At 37.2% G+C, this 25,099-nt stretch overlaps 3 protein-coding genes across 9 annotated transcripts in view; all 3 read left to right on the top strand.

The window, feature by feature from the left end:
- The window catches only part of RALGPS1 (Ral GEF with PH domain and SH3 binding motif 1), a 74,463-nt gene extending 68,680 nt beyond the window's left edge, over nt 1–5,783 (top strand). For 3 of the 6 annotated variants that reach the window (XM_065737312.1, XM_065737308.1, XM_065737307.1), the window contains 4 exons: nt 1,729–1,834; nt 2,548–2,640; nt 2,819–2,924; nt 3,945–5,783. In XM_065737312.1, the coding sequence (XP_065593384.1) occupies nt 1,729–1,834; nt 2,548–2,640; nt 2,819–2,924; nt 3,945–4,108 (469 nt within the window). In that variant the 3' untranslated portion in view covers nt 4,109–5,783. Of the gene's footprint in view, nt 1–1,728; nt 1,835–2,547; nt 2,641–2,818; nt 2,939–3,944 lie in introns of all 6 variants that reach the window. The other 3 variants (XM_065737309.1, XM_065737310.1, XM_065737311.1) reach the window with 3 other exon arrangements.
- Nucleotides 5,784–10,576: 4,793 nt separating this feature from the next.
- LOC136049169 (uncharacterized) lies at nt 10,577–16,435 on the top strand. The gene is made up of 2 exons (XM_065737219.1): nt 10,577–10,721; nt 14,961–16,435. Exon 2 carries the CDS (start codon nt 14,961–14,963, stop codon nt 16,326–16,328), a length of 1,368 nt encoding a protein of 455 aa, XP_065593291.1. The 5' UTR covers nt 10,577–10,721; the 3' UTR covers nt 16,329–16,435.
- Nucleotides 16,436–18,169: 1,734 nt separating this feature from the next.
- On the top strand, nt 18,170–24,840 carry LOC136049168 (uncharacterized). 2 transcript variants are annotated; one of them, XM_065737218.1, is made up of 2 exons: nt 18,170–18,519; nt 22,714–24,840. In XM_065737218.1, the coding sequence occupies exon 2, from the start codon at nt 22,714–22,716 to the stop codon at nt 24,079–24,081; it is 1,368 nt and encodes a 455-aa protein (XP_065593290.1). In that variant the 5' UTR covers nt 18,170–18,519; the 3' UTR covers nt 24,082–24,840. The 2 variants fall into 2 exon arrangements, with proteins under 2 accessions (XP_065593290.1, XP_065593289.1); XM_065737217.1 differs by lacking the exon at nt 18,170–18,519 and adding an exon at nt 18,622–18,716.
- Nucleotides 24,841–25,099: the final 259 nt, after the last annotated feature.

Below are 25,099 nucleotides of genomic sequence, written 5' to 3'. Positions count from 1 at the left end.
TGCCCATAACATCTGTTTGTGTCAGAGAACCTTACAGGATATGTTATTTTTGTACAGTACAGAGGTATGGCCTTGGGCCCTGAGTATGAGAGGGATCATCTGCAATGCTTATGTAGGTATTTCCAGTGTTGCTTGCTGCTAAAGCATGGACTTTTCATAAATGGATAATTAGTTTACAGCCCAAAGAGAGGTGACACGGAAAACTTGTATAGTTAAAGTTTTAAAAAGCATTCGTTATATCCATGCCTGACCAAAACTTCCAGATAAATTATGTGGTAGTTGCAAGTGAGGTACATATAAGTAGTAAGTATATATAAGAAGTATACATAAACAGTAAAGGAAATTGACCCCAAACTTAGTATTCTGCAAATACTGACATTTAGTTGGGGTTTAAATCCAGTCAGTTTTTATTTGGTCTAAATTAGTTTGCTCTGCCTTCGTCAAAAACATTGTAAATTTAAGAATAGCCATTTTGGCTGAGCTAGTGACGTCTGATGACAGCACAAATTAGAAGCTACGCGGGAATGTAGATGTATACATTAAAAATAAATAAATAAATATTAACAATATTTCAACTATACCTGCTTCTGGAAAATATTCTCTTATTCATGCCTATGGCAGATTTGTTTCAAAAATTTATGCAAGGTATGAATAGATATGTGTTTCTCATTTTTATCTTCTTATATTAAATCCACAAAGAACAGTTCCCTAAAATACATTTGTTACACTTACCCACAGTCAAGTATTTATATTGCTTGTATTCATTCTTCCTTTTCTGGAGTCTTCTCTTTATTATCTTAGAAAACTAGAACTGGCGAGAATATACATTAGCATAAATAGGCAATCCACTTGATTAAAGAAGTTGCAGTTGCCACTTCGAAGTGAAGGTCTTGTATAGGTGTCGTTGCTGTGTATATCACATTCACCAGCCTTTTCTTTGTGATACTGTCATACTTGTTCATAAACAGAATTGTGTTCCTTTCACAGCTGACTGGTAGATAATAAGCATGTCCTTTCTCATGTATTCGTTATCAGAGGTGATTTAATTGTCTTTAGTGAACTGTAGTGGCCCTTTATAAAAGTATCAGAGCTGTGATCACATGATAGTGAAAAGAAGTTAGCAGCAGATAATTCTAGTAGATCATCGCCTGTGAATCAATCTTTGGTTGTTGTGTTCTTAGTGACAGTTTACATTTTTAACTGTAATAGAGTTCCTTCAGTTGTAGCTCTTATTCACTGTGGTATGCAGGAAATTCTGTGATTATACTGGATGAGGAAGAAAATATTTTAATCACTATACAGTAAGTTACTTGGCATTGTTATTTAGTTATCCCAACTTTTTTCTGAATAGTCAAGATAACTTCATACATTCTTTTTTTGTTAGCTAAAGTGAGGGCTCTAATTGCTGAAATTTTAAGCCACTTTCATACATCTAGAATTTACCGGAATAAAACAGAAAATTGCTGATTTTTCCTTTGACTTCAGGCCTCTGTATTTGTTTTGTTTTGTTTTTAATTTCTAAGCACTGAGAATAGAATCCTTTGTTAATATGCTGTGTTTAAAAATCCCGATTATTTCTTGGTGTATAGGTCTGAAAAATAGATATTTGAAGAGTTGTGTCTAAAGATAAACTATATTCAAGGCAATGCAGGAAAAATAGATTTAAATGGTATTATTTATTTATTGTCCGTATTTGTTTCAAAACATGGTAATGTTATGATTCTCTAGCCCAACAGGAGCCTGCAGCTGCATGTTCGGTAGTTCTATGGGAGTCATTACCATGGAAGGACCCTTAAGAAGAAAAACATTGCTCAAAGAAGGCAAGAAACCTACTGTAAGTGATTCTAATTCCTTCTTGGGATTCTCATTCAGTAGTGATTGTTTTAATTTTCAGGATTAGATTCAGTTTGCAGATTGATCGCACGCCAAAAAATTTTGTCATTACCAACTGTAAAATCATATTGTAATTTTTAACTGGATTATAACATGTTTGTAATCCTTGCATATTATTTGATATACAGCAGTTTTGCTTCTGCCTTCACTTGCAACTAATTCCTCTAGGTTGTGGCAGCAGAGCAAGACACAAACATCTCTCTCACCCAACATGCATCCACCCTTAGCACCAAAGCCATGGTCGTTCATAGTTACCCTATATTCACAGGTTTCCAGTGAATTGGGTTTTATTTGTTGTTCTGAATTCATTGAAAGCTTTCATGTGGATCCCCACTGTTCAATCCTAAAAGATTTGAAGAACACAGAAATGTCATCTCAATAAATGTTACTAATAAGATGCAGAAGTCTTAAGTAGAAGGCAGCACAGTGAACCGATCAGTCCTATTTTTATACAAAGTAAGATGGGTTGCACCCACAGCCAGCCACACAAGTTTAGATATCTGGTCTGATTTACACTGGAAGACACACTGTCCAGCTCCTCATTCTTTACATGTAAACTTAACTTTTTTAGCACTTGGACTTGCTAATGAATGTGGGTTTTTTTAATGTCCAAAGTATGCTAAATTTCTGTTATCTTTTTGCTTTCTGATACAGCTTTCATCATGGACCAGATACTGGATTATGCTTTCAGGATCAACTCTTCTGTACTTTGGAGCAAAATCTTTAAGAGGCAGTGAAAGAAAACATGTAAGGTTTAAGTTTGTTCTAAAAGCAAAGTCTGCATATTTATAAGACAGATCTGAAAAGGTATTTTAAGCGTACTTCCTGTTCTTCTAGGGTAAGCAATATGTCTGCACAACTTCTACAACAAAAAATTGATCTCCAGTATGTTCTTAGCTGTGACATACTTTTCTGTCTCTTGCAGTATAAATCTACACCTAGTAAAAAGATCTCCATTGTAGGCTGGATGGTGGCACTGCCTGATGACCCTGAACATCCTGATATTTTCCAGCTAAATAACCCTGACAAAGGTAGATTTTGCAGGGTGGGCATTCCCTCAATTACATTTCTGCGATATAAAATATAGTTACAGCTAATTATTGAGTTTGTCAATTATAGAATTTACAGTGATACTCATTTTAAATAATTAGGAGAGATTTTCAAGGGAGGGTACAAATTAAGTTGAACATATTTCTGCAATATTCTGCAGTGCCTACAGATGTATTGCTGCGTCTTGACTGTTACTGTGAGATTCATGGAAACTGTCTGACCAATTAGAGATGTCTGCATGTACCTGCATACCCTAATTTCTCAGTTTCTAAATAACTTTCATTAAATTGGCCAACCTCAAATCTTGACTTACAGTGAGGAAAATTAAGAGATTATGAAAATTCTTCAAACGTCAAGCCACTTACCTAAATAGCCTTTTAAATTATTCTTCATTACTTTTAAAAAATTAATTTTGAAGTACCGTAATTCTTCCAACTTGATCCAACTTTAAAAAAAAGTTCAGAAAGGCACAAATTATTTTGTTTTTTGAATGGTTACATAAAGATCTTTGAGGCTTCTTTCATTTCTCATGTGATCAGATTCAGTACTGGTCAAGTGCATCTCTTGGTTGTTGAATGAAATGCATTCCATATTTGATATCAAGAAGCAATTTACAAGATGTCCAGGCATGGAGGAAACACACTGTACAACACTGAAGAAGAGTCTGTTAACAAATATAAAAAAAAAAATTGGCAGTAATTTCAACAGTCTTAATGAGAATAAAGCCAGAAGTAGATCAGATCCACTCAGTGGTCCTAACTGGTCTTTTCTGTAGCTGCAATTTGTCCTCTGTTCTTATACACTCCCCTTAACTTTACAGACCACATGTTCTCACGCTGCCTTCTCCCAAGGATTATTAAATAATATGCCTTGCATGGACTCTTTTTATGAGCACCCTACTTCTCAAATGGGAGTTCGGGACTTTTGCTTCTTCACAGGAATCAGAAGCCACTGAAGCAGTATGTGCAAATTGAGAGTCCTCAATTCTCTTATTTTTACAGGCAATGTTTACAAGTTTCAGACTGGTTCAAGGTTTCATGCAATATTATGGCATAAGCATTTGGATGATGCGTGCAAAAGCAACAAGCCTCAGGTAAGACTGGGAAACTGTCTCTACCTGCTTTTACATATTTTGCAGAAAACCCTTAATAGGAGATATTTCTAAATTTGTATGCACACACAGTCCTGTGGGGAGAGGTAATTTTGTACATTGATCCAGTTTTTCAATAGAGAAGGCATGAAAGGTATTTAAAACTACAGAATACCACCTGAAATCAAGATTGGTACAAGTCTACATTTAGTTCAGTGATATTAACAGCATACAACCTCTGTAACTGCGTCTTCAAGTAGTGATGTAGCCCAGAAGGGGCTTAATTATGAGCAAAGAAAGTAGCCAACATACTGGCAATTAAACTATTGACTGGCTTTATAAATACCATTGAAGAGAGTGTCTTATCAAATGCTGTTTCTCCTTTGTATAGCAGCTTTGTTTTTCAGGAAAAAAAAAAGTTAATTCTTGAAAGGTTTTCAAAGGCTTATATTTATAGGATGATCATCCACACAGGACATATAACAGGACACAGCTCAGTAATCTTACTTACACATGCACACACATCCCCTGCATACTAATAACTTCTTAGAATATTTCAACTGGATTTGGTACCCAAGGAGAAAAATCACTTGAATCTTTTATTCAGTTATGGGATTAGCTCTCTTTTGGACCTGCTTGAGAGTGATGACACTTTCTCATTGGATATTATTGTCCCACTGGATTTAGATTACATTTTGGGGAAGTTTTTCACTCAGAGGGTGGTGGGGCACTGGAACAGGCTGCCCAGAGAGGCCGTGTGGATGCCCCATCCCTGGAGGTGTTCAAGGCCAGGTTGTATGTAGCCCTGCGCAACCTGACATGGTGCCTGATTTGGTTATTGGCCAACTCTTCCTATGGCAGGAGTGTTGGAACTAAATAATCTCTGAGGTCCCTTCCAACCCAAGCCATTCTGTTATTCTATAGTTTTGTAACTTTGCAGCTTCCCAATGCTGTAATATGCTGAGGAGCAATATACTGCTGAATAATATACATTCTCTTCCAGGCACCTGCTAATCTAATGTCATTTGAATAATTTGCTCTTACCTCATGTGACTTCAAGTGCCAAACTGAAGAAACAAGCTATTGTTCTCTGAGGAAGAGGAGAAAATAATAGTTTTCCTGACGTGAGCCAGCCACAACTATTTCAGCACTTTCTCATGTAACTTGGAAAGTGATTCTGATGCAGCTTTTAAAAGCAGAAAGTAAATGTTTTCCTTAGAACCAGATATAGCCTCATGGACTGATGAGCGGAAGTAGACCAGTGGACAGAAGATTAATCCTGACTCCTGCAGGACTCTAGAGTTTTCAACTGTCTGTGGTCACAGACTGCCCCTGAGCTGATGTTTGACCACAAACCAAACATCGTATCTTCTGCCTATCATTTTTTAAATGGCTCTTTTTATTGTTAAGCTGCATTGTGTGACTGAAGAACATATGGCCCATGTTGGGTTTCAATTCTTTCTAATGCACAAAAGAATTGACAGTGTTAACTTGCTGCAAAGTGTCAAAAATAGAAATAGAAAATTGGGGAATAGTGTTTTTATGACCACTGATTTGCTTTGTGATGTGGCTGCCTCAGATTTTATATCAAATCTCTGGACAATTCTTTTGTTCAAATTTGAGCTATGTGGTAAAAATGTATTTTGGCACAGAGCAGGTTTTTGTTTTGGTTATGTTATTCTGGAATACCTTGACAGTGGTTTTAAGATATATGCTTTATGTTGTGTTAAATATTTTTTTTTGTTCTCTTACTAGCAGTTTGTTTTTTGTTTGTCTGTTTGTGTTTTTAAATCTGAACGCTGTTCATCATAAAGGGAACTGCTATTCCTTGATACAGGGAAGCAGATAATCAGGTCCTATAATAAAATACACATTGCCCTGGCTCCTCAGAATGATTCCATAACATTATTTTCTGTTCTGTTTTCCTGTTGACAACTCAGCCTCACTCAGTTCCAGTACATGAAGCACTGGTACTGCATTTCCGAAATCACAATGACAATGAAAGCTAGGCAAGTCTGTCTGGTAGTGGAACAGTTACGTAGAAGATAGAAGCCTCTGGTCATGGTTTTATAATTTTTGGTATTGGTATTCCACATAATAACATCATGTAGCTGAAGCATTAACATTTTAATTCTCAGTACACTACATGATTTATGAATTATTATTATACCCAATTATCAGCAAAATATCATCCTATCAAATAATCCTACTCAAAAGCATGGAATTTGGAAGTGTGTCAGAGGAGCCTGAACTCCTTCACGTTATTATTATTTGAAAGTAAAAAAGCTGATGGAAGACAAGTGAATATAGCAGATAATACACAATATTCACCTCTTCAGTATAGCACAATTGTGAAATTAGATATACAATATAAATAAAAGTCAGAATAATGAAGCAATGTAATAATATTGTAAAAAAAAAATCTTGATCCAGTATTAGATGAGGTCTTGAATGTTAAATTGTAGCTACTGATTAGAGGGTTTTTTTTCTTGTCATTTGGTGCAATTTCCTCTCATCAGGCACCTTTAATGTTAACTGAAAGCTGCTGTTGGCGCACAACATATTGCAAATAAGTACTGATTAATACAGCATTTTCTCAAAAATATCACAAACTGCAAGTTTTTGTCCATCAAAGAGAAGAACTGCAATAAATAATTATTATTATCTCAGATTGACTATTCCCAGAATTGTGAAGCTATAGAATGTATTTAGGCAATATTATTCCTTATTTATCTGCAGTTTCAAAGTTAAATGTGCCAAAATACGTTTGTCCAAATAGCACTAAAATGAGGCAAAGATAGTAGTTTTCAAATTGCAATTTACTTGACATATTAGAGTCTAAACAAATTTCAACATTTTGGTTTGTTTTGTGAGAAAACTGTTGCACTATTTTTGGCTGTATTTTCCAGCAGTCCACTGCATGCCATTTGTGTAAGGATTATTTCTACAGTTCTTGTGAAATGTCTCACCTGTAATAACTACTAAACTGTAGCATTGGAATCTAGGTTTTTGGTGAAGTATTTTGTTACTTCAGTCTTGTATTGATTTGCTGTATTTTTCAGCTTGTTACATTGATGATTGTTTCATTAATTAAATAATGTTTAAAAAAAAGTTGTTTACTTTCAGAACAATTGTATTTGGTTGTAAATTCAAAGATGTGCAAAGTATGTATGCTATTACCAATAAAATATTTTGAAAAAGAAGAGTAGAGTTACAGAAGGAACTTTTCAGCTCAAAGGCAACAAGCACATTTTATCTGTGAATTAATAGTAGTACAGTCAAGCAGACTACAGTGCATGGTGTGTAGCCTGTTGATAGTATAAATCCAGAATTTCTGACAGAAAATTGAAAATCTCTCCAGGTTTACATTTGTTTTAAGTGGGATTTGGAAAGTCCAAAGTAGGGGCAAATCTACTGTAATCTTAGAAAAGCATTTAATCACAACCAAATATACATATTGACTTGGATAGCAAAATAAATTCCTTTGCACCTAAATTTAAATGCTATTTGGACACTTGAATTCTCTTCTACTGCCTGCTGAAACCAATAGGGAAATACATTTCATCCACTAATAAAAGTATCTGCTCTACATTACACTGTGTATCAGTTTAGAAATAATAATAAACATAGTAATATCTTCTGATTTAAAATCTGTTTTTTCTTTCCTCATTTCAGTGATGAAATCAGTGTTCTCTCTGAACCTTTAAACACTGAGCTCTAGTAAGGAAAGCCAAGCAATAAAATATTCAGTATAATTTCTCTTGGAAGAAAAGATAGAAATGAAGTATTAGCCATTGCCCTTCTGTTTTGATAATGTTTCTTATTATAAGCACCATTTTTACACTTTTGAGATTAATAAGCTCCACATTATGACTGGCAAGTAGGGTGCTTTAACTTCTGCAGAATAGTGGTTTTATTGCCTGAGAAATTGTCTGAAAGATAAATCTCATATTACCAAATGGGAAGGTGAGAGCAAAGCAAGACCCCAAACGCTAAATAAATAAATAAATAAACAAATAAATAAATAATAAGAAAGCTGCTTTCAGAGCTGAAAAAGAAAATACATATCCCTTTCCTGAAACTTGACTCATTTTCCTGTTCTCTCCCAGAAGCAGGAAGACTTTTTCAAGACTTTATTACTTTTATGGTTCGTGAGGACACAGATACACTGTGATTTTGTTTTGTTTTCTGAAGACAGTAACGTGGTATTTCTATAGCTGTGAACTATTAATAACATCTGTTTATCAAATTTTCCATAGGATGCAAGGAAAAATGGAAGCTAGTTGAAATTTACGTGTCAGATGTGGAATAAGCCAGATAAGCGTATTAGGAAAGATGACAACTCCCATTTTACGTCAGCCAAAACATAGCTGTGTATGAGGGAAGTGCAGATATTAATGAATTGGAGGAAGTAACCTTTGTATTGCTGGACTTTGTGAGCAGCTTTCAGATTCATTCTAGTGTCTGTATAGAGAAAAGTCTGCGATTTTGCAGAATAAGAAGGAAGTAGACAATAACTAGAGAAGTTATTTTACACATGGATTTGTTAATTGACACCATTACTTTAATGAAATGATGACTTTAATTCTTGAATACATGTGAACACACAAGCTCTGGACACACTAGCAACTGGTTGTAGCCAGATGGTTAAATTTTCCTGTAATAATACAAAATACTGATGTGACCTTGTTTGACACAATTTAATACAATGAATGTATGCCCTGTGATGTCTGTGATAATGTGCTACCTGACACCTTATCCTCCTTTCCATTGTTTTACTCAGGCTGAACAATGCACCCAAGAACTTGTTCAGGAACATAGTGAGTGTGTTATTAGTTCACCTGAGGCTTTGCTTAGGCAGAATGTAACGGCAGTACTGGCTCAAACTGGTTGCTGAAGGAACTGATGGACAACTTGTTCAACAGCTGAGGGACAGTTGAGTATGTGCCAGAAAATGTGACTATGATTCAATCATCTTACTCTACAAATAATGAGCAGCTCAAGAACTCCTCAAGCTCTCCAGCACGACAGCCAGCTGCACAATAGGATCTCCCCTAACATGTTGACATCACAACACCTTGCCATACTGATCCTCAGTAAGTGACTGTTCAGGTTTGTGTGCTAACTAGGATTCTATCTTAGGTTGACTATGCATATAGTCCCTTAGACATAAACCATTGACTAAATCTGAGAATAGGAATGGATCCAATCACACCTAGGCTCCTTACCTCCGTGGTACTTCTATTTTTTATAGCACTTCTAGGGCAAAGTCCCTCTTCAATTAATCTACTGAATACTACAGATAGCTGTGGTATGAGTCACTCCACACCTAAAGGATGTGAACCAGGTTAGAGTTTTAAAATTGCTTTCTGAGAAGAGTCTGCTAGCAGTTTCATTTTTATATTTTTTAAGCTCACATCAATATAAAGAGCGCTGATAAGGAGAGAGAAGCAAGTCAGAAACACCTATGTGTTTGTTACTGCCTTCCATCCAAGCAACTTCTTTTGAAGTGAAAGGTAACTGCAAATTCTGGTACTCTTTTTGTCTCCAATAACAAATTAATAAATAAGATTGATAAGAAATCAAGAAATGTTAACAACGTGCATTCTCAAAAATGACGTAGCAGTTCAGCTGACAAAATGTGCTGATTAAGGATATCAACATTTCTATCTGAGCTAATTGACAAAGGGAAATTGATATTAAGTAGTCCATTTGGCTTAGTATTAGTTACTGATCGATTTCTGAGGTTAGCTTAGTTCTTGTTGATCTTCTCTTGTTTTACAGGTTGGGGGGGAAGGGGGGTGGAGTGTAAAAAAAAGATGCTTTAACATTACTCTTTCACAGAGACTAGTTACCAAATAAGTACAACTGTGTAACATGAGACACACTTAGAAACAGGTTGTTTCTCGGTTGTTTTACTACTAGACAGTGCTGAAGAAATTATCAGATAGATGAAAGCTGTGTAGATTTGCTGTTGTTCTTATTTTGTGTAGGCATGTGAGGGTAGAGAAACAAGTATAAATGGTAACAGTATTTCAAATGCAATCGTAACACTCCTGCAGCCTCAGTTTTTTCCAATAAAGTGAAAAGACTTTTATTTCCATAGAAATAAGTGTATTTAAAATAAAAATCACAACCAATACATTCCTGATAAGAGAAAATGATATTATTTGTCTCACAATAGTTAGTCATGTAGGCTAATCCATTATCAGTGGCTTATGGGCCGGTTCAGCCCAGTTCTGTGAATAAATCTGATAATTTCTGATAATTCACAGATAATAAAATGTGAATATATCTGATCTAGATAAATCTACAAGTATATATACACAAATATTGTAAATTTGTACAATTTCTTGTAAAAGAAAACTACCTAATCTTTCATTTTTCCTGTTAATATGACTGTTGGAGAGGCTAAGAGCTATAAGCATGAGCTGAAGAAAGTGTCAAAGTCAAAGTTGTTAAACTGAGAAAACAACAGGGCAGAAAGCGAACTAGTTTGCAGTCCAGGAAGCTAACCAAGTCACGGGACTTCCCACAAACTACCAGAAGTAATACTAGCATAACTGTAGAGGAAGCAGATGTCAGGGGACAAGAGACATTGCAAGGTCTCTCATTTCAAAGATCATAAGGCAGAAATCAGGCTGGAGCACGGAAAAAAGTGAAATACCAGACAAAGAGACATGAAACTGTAAGTACCCTGTTGTTCGATTTCTCAATATGTTCAGGAGAGCGCAATTCTCTGCATTCTGGCGAAGTACCACCAAGACTGCACCTAACAACCATGGATTCCACTAACAGTTCTCTCCTCCTTACATAACAACTAAAACTGATGAGGCTTTTTCTAATTTTTTAAGGAAAAATTGTGTTTTAGAAAGCTTCAGTAAAACAAGGCTTTTGTTGCTTTGTTTAAAGAAGTTTATTACTCAATGATCTCTTTAGGTCTTTTCCAAACCATGAGATTCTGTGAAATGTTGTAGTTAAAGATTGTCTTTCAGGTTTATTTTTCAGCACCACAGCTGGTATGAAACAAAACAGAGAGGACTCAGAGTTGATAGTGTATTTTAAAACGTATGTTTTAAGAAGGTGGGTGGGATATTTTTCAGCTTCAGAACAAACAAAGTATTTTTTCAGTAACGAAGAGACTACAGTGAAATCAGACATGAGGAAATAGTGACCATTTTCTCAAGATTGGAATGTAATCTTATACGAACTAAGGCTTTGCCAACACATACTCATTTGAAAGAAAAAGATAGTACAAAGCACAACAGCAAATATATCTTGAAAGTACTGTGAGTAGTCTTTTTTTTAAGAATGACAGTGCCTATTCCTAATCAGAAATGATTCCTCTGACAACAGCTGAGAAAAAGATATGTTTTTTTAGTTAGAAAAACATAAACTAAACTTTTAGTCACCTATTTCAGTAGACTATGGCTAACTATTGTAGCCTGTGTTTTCCAGAAGAACTGGTACATGTTTGAATCTAAAATGATATTTCATACTCGAGGAATTTTTACCTTCTCCTTCCTGGAAAATTTGTGTATCAGATAAATCTTCCTGAGAAGAGGACAACATTAAAGACAAATGTGAGCAATATTTGCAATCACTGGAAGCTTCCAAATGCAAAACAATTATCTGAGGAGGTTGCAATAGGTTATTTATACAGTTCTTTAATATATCTGACTCTTTCATGTGAGAGAAGGAGCTTATTTTTTCCTTATTTACCCTATCTGTAATGTTCTATTCACGGTCACTATTCATGCCATAGAAATCCTCTGTTTTCTAACAGGAGGACTATTTTTGTTTTGTTTAGTTTTGCTTTCTGAAACAAGTGGATGGTAACAATTTTGGCACACTAGAACTACTGATTTAAAGTAGAGACTGACTGCTGCTGTTTCTTGTAGGCTCTTTGTTCTAAAAATGAGCTGTTGGGATGAATTTTAACTTGCTCAAAGTTAGTAATATATGCATACAAAATATGTGAAGCGAAAGTATATAAAAATTCTGATTGTACAGAGTTGAAAATGGACAAAAGATCAACTTGCCGAGAAGACATGAGGCGCAAGGGAATGTATGCTTTGTGTATTTTCCTGCTTTGTGCAATTCACATGTAAAAACTAAAGTGGCGACTTTTATGTGGTGACACGTACAGAAATTATTCTATTCTTACTAGAATGATCTATTTTTAATAGAATAGTGTTCAGACTACTAGTCACTAGAAACTGTTCCAAAAGTAAAAAAGACTAAATGACAGATAATGCTCCCCTGTAGTAGAATTATTATTAATGGTTTTTTTAATGGAATTTCTGTGTAAATTTCCCAAGACTTATTTAACAGAAAACTTAAGGCATGGAGCTGCCTGATGTGAGAATGACAGTTGAAAAAATGTCACCAGAAAAATTTATGATTTTTGCGCTGAGCATCTGTAGCCAAAAAAACCTTCCTGGCACTATTTCTATAAATAAACGTGACAAACATTAAGGGTGAGGAACGTTACATTTTTGTTGCATATCACCTCATAGTAAGTAAGTAAATTGTCTCCCTAGAAGACTAATGAAATTCAGGTCAGTGTTCTTGGACCTTTCCTGAATCACTTTATGATTCTCTTGCATGGAAATAAATGTTTGGAGCCATAACCTGCTCTACTTTTAGAACTTAAGTTCCTTTATTGTTGTTACATGCAATTCAGTCTTCAGACTAGCCCCATTCTCTGCAAATAGCTCTGTTGATTGCTTCCAAGAGAACACTGACTGCTAAATCCTACCTCCAAGGTGTAAAAACCAAAAAGCTCTCCAAGAACTAGAACTTGGATAGACTCTTTTTCCATGTTGCTGTTGGCTTATTTTTCTTTATTATTTTCTTATTTTTCTGAAGTTTTCTGTAACCATTTTTTTCAATCTCCTATCACAATTATGAAAAAAAGCTTCACTGCAAAGTATTCTCCTTTTTAATGGACAGCATGTTAGTAATTGTATATGGTTTACAGTTTTAAAGTGCAACAGGTTTACAGTGCAACAGTAACAGAAAGTATTTGAAGAACTTTGACACAAATTCTTTAGCAATTGATAGTGCTGCCCTGCTTTCCTATCTGTTGTAATCTTATTAATGCAAATGTTAGTTTTAAGGTCCTGTTTAGCTACTAGTGATACAAAATGTGTATCTGAATTTTGGAGGTTAATTGAAGAGGCAATATTAAAAGTATTTATAGCAGACTAAAAAAATATGCATAACCAAGTAACTTTAACTTAGTATAGCAAAATTTATTCTATGCTTGTACTGTAATCTTAAAATTGATGAATACCCTTGCATGAAAGGGGAAGTAGAGGTTATTTTTAATTTTAACTCTAGAGAATAGGTCATTATATGTGTTTTAAATAATTCTTATTCTGGGGAAAGGAAATTAAAACAAACAAAAAATAACAGGTGGACAACGTCTTGGATTTGAAAATTGCACCAGGCAGCAATGCTTTCACCATATTCTTCAAAGAACTTTGAAGTTAGAATAGACTTGCAAGTAAAGCGGCAACTTTGTGAGTGACCTCTGATATTAACTGTACTGGTGTGTGGTTGTGATGTGTCACATTATCACACTCTCACGGACACTCATAGAATAAGTCAATGTTCAGTTTTCTTTCATTTTGCCTTCCATCTGAGTAATGATTTAAGCAAGTATAAATACCAAGCTGTGAACATATGTTGAAAAATCTGTACTCTAGACCAAGTTGGGAATATCTTAGAGAACCTGTGTTCCAATGGCAAGGTAAAAAAATTCTGTACTGTGTGTAATCCCAATGAAGGTTACAACATTCAGACAAAGTCCTTCTGAGATCAACCACTAATTTAGAATTGTGATCTGAGCTTTCATCTTTTGTGGTAAAACGAATTTACCCTTAATGTAATCATAGCCAACTGAATAAGTGAAATGGTCATTCTTTTTGAAGCTGTTTTCCTAGACAATATGTTGAACATCATAGAATCCCATGAGATTCTGAACCCAGTAGGTTCTGAAAATATTTTATTTGTGATTTGGGAATCGGGACGGACAGGACGAAATTATTCTTACCCAATTCAAAAGAATGCAATTGGAACTTCTGTTTCACAGCACACCTTCTAAGGAAAGGGGTAAAAATAGTTTTACTTCTTAGAATGCCAAAAGATAAAGCATGTTAGTCTTCACTAACACAATTTTTTTTTTCAGGCCTCAAAATTATGCAAATTACAGTCAGTTTATCACACTGTTTAGCAGAACAGCAGAAACTGGTTCACAGGGACCAATTCTGAGTAAAACAGAATGTGGATTGCTTCATTTTTTTTCAAAATGCGAAGCCTAAATGAAGTAGGACTTCATACTGAAGTATCAAAAATAACCGTTTTGTTCAGGAGAAAGAAAGTTCAGTGAAATACAAACATCTTTTTGGCAAATCGCTGAAAGTCTGATTTTGTTTTGTTTCAAAGAATGTGAATAGAAGATGATTGAGTTGTAAAGTTCTGAGTCCCAAACTGTAAAATTCAACAATGACACGATGTAGTAAAAGACATGTTTGTGCAGTTGTTGCATGCATTGTAATTTTTGGAAGTATTTTATTCTGCTCCTGGAAAGGTCCTCAGCTAAAGAATAAAATAAGAAGAAAAATCTTCCCCCAGGCAAAAACTGTCATTCCAGTAGATCAACTCTGTAGGGGAAAACCTACAGAAGATATAATAACACCATTAAAAGATAAAGGAACTTTTATTACATCCCCATTTGCACTGTCAGTGTCAGACATCCCATTAAAAGTTCTGTGCATTCTGTGACTCTTTTATCATGAAAGCACTGATTAAGTCACTGCACAGTGATATCTGATTAAGTCACTGCACAGTGAAAGAGATGTTAGATGTTCCCCATGGCTTAATTCTAATTTTCTCTTACTAAACGTGTTCTTTCCTACAGATGCAGCAGCGTAAACTGCAAGGACAAAGAAATTTGCATCCACATTTAGATACATTCAAAATGTTGTGCGGTGGGAAAAAATCCTACTTTGCTGCTGCTGTGTGCATTATAACGCTAACATCAATGGTCACACTTTCTTATCTTAGATTACAGAGACTTATTCACCTGCCAAAAGTAGTACAAGAAGGCAGCAGATGTAGAGGGGAAACTGCAAATGGCACAATAACACCATTAAAAGATAACAGAACTTTTATTATATCCCCATACTTTGATGACAGAGAAGGCAAAGTCACACGAGTGATTGCAATTGTTCACCATGAAGATGTCAAAGAACTATACTGCTGGTTTTGCTGTCAGCCGCATGGAAAGATATATGTATCAAAAGCAAAAATTGATGTTCATTCAGACAGATTTGGATTCCCCTATGGTGCAGCAGATATAGTTTGCCTGGAACCTGAAAACTGTGATCCAACACATGTATCAATTCATCCGTTTCCACATGGAGATATTGACCAGCTGTCAAGGTTTGAAATAAAAAACCGCAAAGCGGAGCCCTTCTCTGCTGACTTCACCGTATGCATCTCTGCCATGTTTGGAAATTACAACAATGTCTTACAGTTTATACAGAGTATGGAAATGTACAAGATTCTTGGGGCACAAAAGGTGGTGATCTACAAGAACAACTGCAGCCAGATGATGGAGAAAGTCCTGAAGTTTTATTTGGAAGAAGGAACTGTAGAGGTAATTCCCTGGCCAATAAACTCATACCTGAAGGTTTCTTCTAAATGGCACTTTTCTATGGATGCAAAAGACATTGGCTACTATGGACAAATCACAGCTCTAAATGACTGTATATACCGCAACATGCAGAGGAGCAGGTTTGTGGTTCTTAATGATGCCGATGAAATAATTCTTCCCGTTAAGCACTTAGACTGGAAAACAATGATGAGCAGTCTTCAGGAGCAAAATCCAGGAACTGGCGTTTTCCTCTTTGAAAACCATATCTTCCCAGAAACCATATCCACTCCCATGTTCAACATTTCATCTTGGAATACCGTGCCAGGTATTAACATACTGCAGCATGTTCACAGAGAGCCTGACAGGAAGAAGGTTTTCAATCCCAAGAAAATGATAGTTGATCCAAGAAAGGTGATTCAGACTTCAGTCCACTCTGTTCTACATGCTTATGGGACCAGTGTGAATGTTCCAATGGATGTTGCCCTCATTTATCATTGTCGGGTGCCCCTTCAACGTAACCTTCCCAAAAAATCTCTCATCAGGGATACGAGATTGTGGAGATATAACTCATCATTAATCATGAATGTTAACAAAGTTCTCTATCAGACAGTACTGAAAGCTCTAAAGTGAAACTTTAGCTGCAAAAAGGGAATGTGAAGAGTTGCCCGTGTCCCATGGAGGCATAGGATATTATTCAAAGATCACATTAAAATCTCTTGCACATGAGGATTATATCTCACAGAAATATGTGTTGACCAAATGTAAATTCATTCTGGATGTGAACTGTAGCAAGGCATCAGAATCCTAGAATCCTACAATCTTGGAATGGCTCAGGTTGAAAGGGGTCCCAGTGATCATCAAGTTCCAGTCACCCCTGGCATAGGCAAGTCAACCAACCACCATATCTGGTACTAGACCAGTTTTCCCAGGGCCTCATCCAACCTCGTCTTGAACACCTCCAGGGACTGAGCATTCATAGCCTCTCTCAGCAGCCTGTTCCAGCACCTCATCACTCTCCCTATAAAGAACTTCCCCCCTGACATCCAATCTAAAACTTCCCTCCTTGAGCTTAAAACCATTCACCCTTGTCCTATCGCTATGTACACTAGTAAAAAGTTGATTCCCCTCCTTTTTATAATCCTCTTTTAAATATTGGAAGGCTGCAACCAATGTCTCCTCGCAGCTTTCTCTGATCCAGGCCCAACAACCCCAGCTCCCTCAGCGCATCTTCACAGGGGAGTTGCTTCAACCCTCTGGTCATCTCTCCAGACCCTTTCCAACAGCTCCACACCTTTCCTGTTCTGGGGGCTGCAGACCTAGGCACAGTACTCCAGATGGGGCCTCATGAGGACAGAGTAGAGAGGGACTATCACTTCCTTGTCCCTGCTGCCCACCCCCTTCTGATCAAGCCCAGGATTGGGCCTCCATTTGGACTTCCATGCTGCAAGAGCACACTGCTGGCTCATGTTTGTTTTTTCATCCACCAACACCTCCAGTTTCTTCTCTGCAGGGCTACCTTCAAGGAGTTCTTCTCCCAGTCTGTATGTGTATCTGGAATTAATCCCACCCAAGTGCAAAACCTTGCAAATCTAGTTCACACAAGCCCACCTTTCAAGTTTGTTGGTGTCCTTTCCTTCTAATGTGACAACTTCACCACTCAGCTTGGTGTCCAAGGGAGTCATTTTCAAAATTGAAAAAAATAAAATAAAATTGATCCAGGAAGAGTAATTGAAGGCTCTGCTCTGCGCACTGTTTTCTAGAAATGTTTGGACATGGCTGGGAAGAGCCTGATGACATTGTTGTGTAACACTGCAGAAAACCTTCCAAATCAAATTTGTAATACACTTCTCTACAGGGATGCATAAATTTGGTGATGTAAAATACATCTTCGGCTGTGAAGGTGTATTAGGTAAGTTAAGAGTTTAAGTGCAGCAATGAAGTTTAGAGTTCTTGCAAGAAACATTTAATACTATGTTTTCTGCAACAGTAAATCACAGAGTACTTAGGGTAATCTCTCTACCAGAAAACAAAATAAAACAAACAACAACAACAACAAAATAAAACTAAAATTGATGGAACTCAACATTACAAGTTAGTGCTGCAAATCCAGCATTAATGTAGGAGTGCCCACCACAGTTTTATTGCAGGAATGATTCAGCTATCAGCTGCTTATGTAATTTACTGGTTTAAACGACTGGATTTTATCATTATGTAATAATCAAATTTCCCTTCACTTAAAATTTATTGTTCGTTTTTCTGTTGTTTACAAATATAATCCTTTGTGTTTCTCTGTTTTACACAAGTTAATTAAACTATTTGACAGTCTCTGGGGTCAAGTCCACAGTTTCCTCCAATGCAATTCAGCTCCACTCTGGTCTCTATGGCTACTCTGTGTGCCCTTTGCTCTTTATTCCCGGCATACTGATGAGTTTGTCCCCTTGCACGTCCACTCGATCGATGTGAGCGACCTTGGCCTCATACACTGCCCGAAGGGCTCTGCCAGCCCGCAGTTCGGTGGCCCTGTTCCGCTCCCGGATCGGGTGCGCGCCGAGACGCGGTAGAGCGCTGGGACCGGCCTCGGCGTCACTCCGTCTCGCTCTCCCTGCCTGGGATCTACCCGACGGGCGCTTCGGTAACCTCCGCGGGCGGCTGCAGCGAAGACACTTCGCTTTGCAGCAGCCCAGAGGCGCGGGCGGGCTCCTCGCAGCGGCCCGGCTGGCTCTCGCGGGGGGCTACACCAGCCCACGCCGCCATCCTGTGACCCAGCCCCGGACGAGGGGTGCGTGGGTGTGGGGGAACGGCTCCACCCGGACCGACGGGAGTGAGTGCGCAGGAGCGAGAGCGGCGCGGGTCCTGGGGCCCGCGGGGTCGAGCACGTAGTTCCGCAGGCGCTCGCGGGCGCATTCCTGTTGCGGCTGCTGCTGCCTTCCCCAGCAGCAGGTGACAGGTGGCCGGATCGGGCGGCCTCGACTTTCCTCGCTCTGCGGCAGCGGAGGCCAGGGCGGAGCCGGCACAGAGGTACTCGGTGTAGCTGCTGCTATTGGTGGTGCGGAGTTAGCTCGGGAGGGCTCCCTTTTTGTTGTCGTGTCCGCACGAGGCTTCGACGGCAGTGGGGCCGCTGCGCCGGGAAAGGCGAAGTTGCGGAGCCGGGAATGTGTGGCGTGGAGAGGTGGGGTGCTCTGCTGTCGGGGCGTTCGTCGGGGTGCGTCTGCCCGCAGTAATGGGTTCTGTCTGCAGGTTCTTGCACGGGATTCTGTAACGTGCACCACTTGGAAAAAGGACACACCAGGAGCAAGATTAATGTTTCCGCTCAAGAAACAGCAAATAAAAGGATAGCTACAGTGCTGTTTTGAGGATAGTGATACTAACCTCTGAATGGTATGTTTTAGATGTTTGATAATGAGAAAAGACAATTTTTTTTGAAATCTCTGTCTCCATATACCCCAAGTGTGGGAGTTTAATTTTAGGTTTAGAGAATATGTAACTTAGTGAGAGAATGATTTCAGTGTGTGTTGTGGGTTAACCCTGATGGGCTGCAAAGCCCCCCAAGGGTGCTTTGTTACTCCATCTGCTCCTCACCCCTCGCAGGATGCAGAAGAGAAGTGGAAAGGAAAAAGAGGGAAAACATGGGCTTAGCCATGTTAAAGACAGTTTCATGGGTAAAGCAAAATTTCCTGAATAAACAAAAAGAATTCATTTACTGCTTCACATCAGAAAGCTATTGTTCAGCCATTTGCAAGAAAGCAGGGCTTCGTCCTGAGTAAATGTTACTTAGGAAGACAAAGATGATAGAATGTTCTTCTTTCCTGCCCCATCAGCTTTGGGACAGCTGTCTCTACTCCACACATTTTGAACATCTCCAACTAACTGCTCTTAGATGCCCTCAGTGAAACCTGGAAGGGCCTTGACTGCATTGATGCTCTTCAGCAGTAGCTAATGTTTTGTTACCAATGCTGTTCCAGTCACAAATCCAAAACATGTTAGCTACAATGAAGAAAATGAATTAAATCTCTCCCAGCCAAAACTGATACAGATTAAAAAGTTGAAGTAACAATATTAAATGTTATCATGAGACTTTTGCTGGTCTATTTCTGTTCAAATGATACAAAGTCCAGTTGCTTCCAAAAGGAGCTGTTGCATTTATGGCTTTACAGCGGCGTGTTTGTGTGTGTACCAGGAAAGGTGTGGCTTGGGAAGGGTACCTAGAATAGAAATGGCCAGTTTAATTCCTATAGAACGACATTTTACCAACAATTTAATTTAATTTAAATTGCCTTCAGTTTAAATCTTCAAAAATTGTGCTTCTGCCTTTGGATCATGTAAGAGAGGGAGAGCACTGGCATTTCAAAGAGAAGAAGCTAAACTATCAGAAGATAGTTTTAAAAAGGATGAAAATCTTGATCAAGATGATGAAATGATCGTTAATCTTTGGAATTTTTATTTCACTTTATACACCAATGTTTTATGCTGTTGCTTCTGGCAAAGCTGTAAAGCAGAGGCGAGAGAATATTTATGACAAATAATAAATTAATAAGGCTTTTCACTAATGGTAGCCTTGTTCTAGTTAGATCCCAGATAAGCCATATGCTAGGATGTGTAGTGTACCTGTACTACTAGTTCGAATGCTGCCTGTTGGAGTCTGAAATTTTGTAATCACCTCTTTCAAATGAACCTTTGGAATGTATTTGTTTTGCTTCAACCCATCCCAAGGTTTGAAGGTAGAGGAATAAGGTGAAATTTATTTATTTTTATTTTTAATGAAAAGTAAAATATCCAGTGTAGATTTTGTGAAAATGCTGAAATGTGCAGCATAGGTGGTCTTCAACTGTCTCAACACAAATCAAACAAATTATAAAGGAAAGACACAATACCAAGATGTGGGGGAAAATTAATAATGACCTGTGAATGAATGTCTCTTGAACTGAATTACCACTTTGCTTTGCCTTTTAGTAAGGGCAGTGCTAATTATGGAGGGTATAGGAAAGATGATGGAAGAGTAGATCTGAACATAGAAGTTGTACTGCAAAGGTAAAAACAGCACTCCACTTGAAGGCCAATACTCAATAATTTCCATCCCAAAATTGTAAGACAAAATAGTGAAGAACCAATGACAGATGTTTAATAAATGTGTTGTGATAGTAGTGATACAGTGTGCAATAGAAAGCATAAGTAATTCATTTGTTTATGAAAGGAAAAAACAGATTGAGGTGTATAGGAGTTCCTGAATGCAATTTTGATGATGCACAATGTTTTAGAATTTTTTTAGAAGGACTGCAAGTAAAATAAAATAAGGAGAAATGTGATTAATTCAACCAACAAGAGATCTTTAATATGACCTTGATTAAAGGAAAGCATGTTGTGTAACTGTAGCTGGCTAAAAGATTTTGTCTGATGACAAGGTCAGATGAATCTGACCAATGTGATGCATATGCAAAATGTATAATCCTAGTATATATTTAAAAAGAACATTTCCAGTAATACTAAGGGCTTGTCACTGTCATTTACAAAAATATTTCTGATCGCCTGTGCTAGAAATTAACTGAAACTTGGCCATTTGAACACAAACAACTTGTCAGGAGTGTTTCCTTTAAGATACTGAAACATCCCGTATTGTTTAATGGAAAAAGTAGTAAAAATGAAGACTGAAAGGAGATACAACTGCAGCCCATAAATGCAGGAGGGAGGAAGAAAGGCTTTTTACTCTTAATGGCAATACTGAATAAGAACAAACTGGTGCAAAGCGACTGTTGATATAATTAGATTTATTAGTATTAAAGCAAATCCGAGTAATATTCTATTTGATTAGTAATTGGAGTTAAAGCACAAAACCTGAATGAATTATTAAAACAAAATAAACTCTTCCAAATATGCTGGAAGCATATTTTTGAAATGAACCTTTACTGAGTACTCTTTATAGTGAGGAAGTATTGATGTACTGTTCCTAGTTAATCTGACTTTATATACTTCCTGACTAGATTTCTCTGCTGTTAATCTCGGGAGATCAAAATACATGAATCACATGTCAGGAGAACCATTAAGACATTTCCAAAATGGCTAGGTATTTATTTTCTTCATCACTCAGTTTTATGGAGTCTTGAGTTCTTTGTTTTTTTTTGTCTTTGCTTCTGGAACCTGCTGTTGTTTCCAGATGTCTCTCACACTTCCTCATCAGAACCTGTAATTAACCTACCTTAATTAAACTGATAGTATGTTACTGAAAGAAAAACATACGTTACTGGAAAAAAAACCAACAACAACACAAATAGATAGTATATTGTAAAATTCTTTATAAGTATGCATGTGAACTACAGATTAATGCAGGATTAAATTTCCAGGAGACTTAACCAAATAGCCCTAAAAAAAACCCCACCCAAGTGCCTAGTTCGATTTGCTTGGACAACTCCATATTCAAGTTTGTAATGTAAATGAAATTCTTGGGAGGCAGCAGTAGTCTTTGCACAAGAGTAGTAAAACTTGTTTTTCTGGTAGGTGTGGTTACTATTACACACATTACAGAACATCAGCCATTTGAAATAGTAGGGGTTGGCAAGTGTCTTAAGTACTGTACCAGCATTCCTTTTCCTCAGTATTGATTGTACTGTATTGAACAATTCTTGTTGTTTATCTTAGGAAAAAAAAAAAAAAAGCAGAGAGCTGATCAAAACTTCACTTGGCTGTTTGCTTCAAAGGATGCTTTCTCTTTCATGTGTTTGCTTTTCAAAACACAGTTGAAAAGATACTTTTCTGTTTTTCATTATTTGTATCCTGCAAATGCAAGAGAAGTAACAGAGAATAAATTAGTTGCATATTTTTAATGCTGATATGTTATGATACTTCTTTAGTAAAGACTGATTTGCATATAAGACTGAACAGTATGTTAAGTAATTACATAAACAATCAAGCAAAAATATTAAGTATCATTTCTGATGCTTCTGACAGTTCTCATCCAAACTTTCTTCGTATCTATCAAAGGATACTAGAAATATTATAATCCTAAACATGTTCTTTCCTACAGATGCAGCAGCGTAAACTGCAAGGACAAAGAAATTTGCATCCACATTTAGATACATTCAAAATGTTGTGCGGTGGGAAAAAATCCTACTTTGCTGCTGCTGTGTGCATTATAACGCTAACATCAATGGTCACACTTTCTTATCTTAGATTACAGAGACTTATTCACCTGCCAAAAGTAGTACAAGAAGGCAGCAGATGTAGAGGGGAAACTGCAAATGGCACAATAACACCATTAAAAGATAACAGAACTTTTATTATATCCCCATACTTTGATGACAGAGAAGGCAAAGTCACACGAGTGATTGCAATTGTTCACCATGAAGATGTCAAAGAACTATACTGCTGGTTTTGCTGTCAGCCGCATGGAAAGATATATGTATCAAAAGCAAAAATTGATGTTCATTCAGACAGATTTGGATTCCCCTATGGTGCAGCAGATATAGTTTGCCTGGAACCTGAAAACTGTGATCCAACACATGTATCAATTCATCCGTTTCCACATGGAGATATTGACCAGCTGTCAAGGTTTGAAATAAAAAACCGCAAAGCGGAGCCCTTCTCTGCTGACTTCACCGTATGCATCTCTGCCATGTTTGGAAATTACAACAATGTCTTACAGTTTATACAGAGTATGGAAATGTACAAGATTCTTGGGGTACAAAAGGTGGTGATCTACAAGAACAACTGCAGCCAGATGATGGAGAAAGTCCTGAAGTTTTATTTGGAAGAAGGAACTGTAGAGGTAATTCCCTGGCCAATAAACTCATACCTGAAGGTTTCTTCTAAATGGCGCTTCATGCAAGATGAAACACACATTGGCTACTATGGACAAATCACAGCTCTAAATGACTGTATATACCGCAACATGCAGAGGAGCAGGTTTGTGGTTCTTAATGATGCCGATGAAATAATTCTTCCCGTTAAGCACTTAGACTGGAAAACAATGATGAGCAGTCTTCAGGAGCAAAATCCAGGAACTGGCGTTTTCCTCTTTGAAAACCATATCTTCCCAGAAACCATATCCACTCCCATGTTCAACATTTCATCTTGGAATACCGTGCCAGGTATTAACATACTGCAGCATGTTCACAGAGAGCCTGACAGGAAGAAGGTGATCAATCCCAAGAAAATGATAGTTGATCCAAGAAAGGTGATTCAGACTTCAGTCCACTCTGTTCTACATGCTTATGGGACCAGTGTGAATGTTCCAATGGATGTTGCCCTCATTTATCATTGTCGGGTGCCCCTTCAACGTAACCTTCCCAAAGAATCTCTCATCAGGGATACGAGATTGTGGAGATATAACTCATCATTAATCATGAATGTTAACAAAGTTCTCTATCAGACAGTACTGAAAGCTCTAAAGTGAAACTTTAGCTGCAAAAAGGGAAAGTGAAGAGTTGCCCGTGTCCCATGGAGGCATAGGATATTATTCAAAGATCACATTAAAATCTCTTGCACATGAGGATCATATTTCAGAGATTTGGGAGAACAGCCCTTTTATGTGCTGACCAAATGTAAATTCATATTGTCTGTGAACTACAGGATGGTGCTGTATAGCAATCGATAGTAAAGTACCTGTTGATGAAGTTGGATACCTCCGATAAAGGATGCTGCAACTGATGGGGTCAAGGCATAGTGGAAAGATGAGTACTTTTACCTTTCCGTAACTAAGAAAATGCATTATTAAACACATAGGAAGTGACCATGCACAAATTACTGTTTCTGTGAACTGATTTACAACTTTCTTTTCCTTCATTCGTATATGTTTTACTTTGTGCAACAAACTTGTAAACTGCTCAATGAATAAATGAATCTTTTTTTTTTGTGTATGTATAAATACAGCTTTGTTCAGCATTGACTTGTTAATAAATGGCTTGGGGCAGTACCTGCCTGATGAAGATCTACATTGGAATTAACAGGGCAATTCATTAGAAGTATAGAGACAGGGTAAGAAAACAGACCAGATGCTGCACGAGATCTGTCGCTTACTGAAGATGCGGCTTCTTAAGGGAAACAGGAATTTTTGGCATAGCCATGAGCCATTTAACAGTAGCAAAGATCAATGTAGATGGTTTTACTTCTTTAATGAGTTTTCAATTAAAAATAAAATTTCTATCTCAACTGATACATCTAATGCTGTAAGCTGTATGCATTTTTCACTCTGTATAAAGAAATAACTGCACAGAATAGTGGTAAAATTAATGCTCCTCAATTCTTGCAGGTCATAGTAATGATTTGGGTACAAAATTTTCATTTAACAAGTGAAAAAAAAAAGTAAACCAGTGCACTGTGAAAATAAGTGAGGAAAAAACAGTTTCAACTGAAAAAAAAAAAAGTATCCCATAGAAATAGTGTTTATTAAATGTTATCATATTGTAACACTA

The sequence above is a fragment of the Cyrtonyx montezumae genome, unplaced genomic scaffold, assembly GCF_038088225.1.
Source record: "Cyrtonyx montezumae isolate F1298 unplaced genomic scaffold, pur_monq_1.0 scaffold_20, whole genome shotgun sequence".
Taxonomy (NCBI): domain Eukaryota; kingdom Metazoa; phylum Chordata; class Aves; order Galliformes; family Odontophoridae; genus Cyrtonyx; species Cyrtonyx montezumae.
Note: the sequence above shows the minus strand (reverse complement) of the source record. Positions and strands in the feature narration are given on the sequence as shown.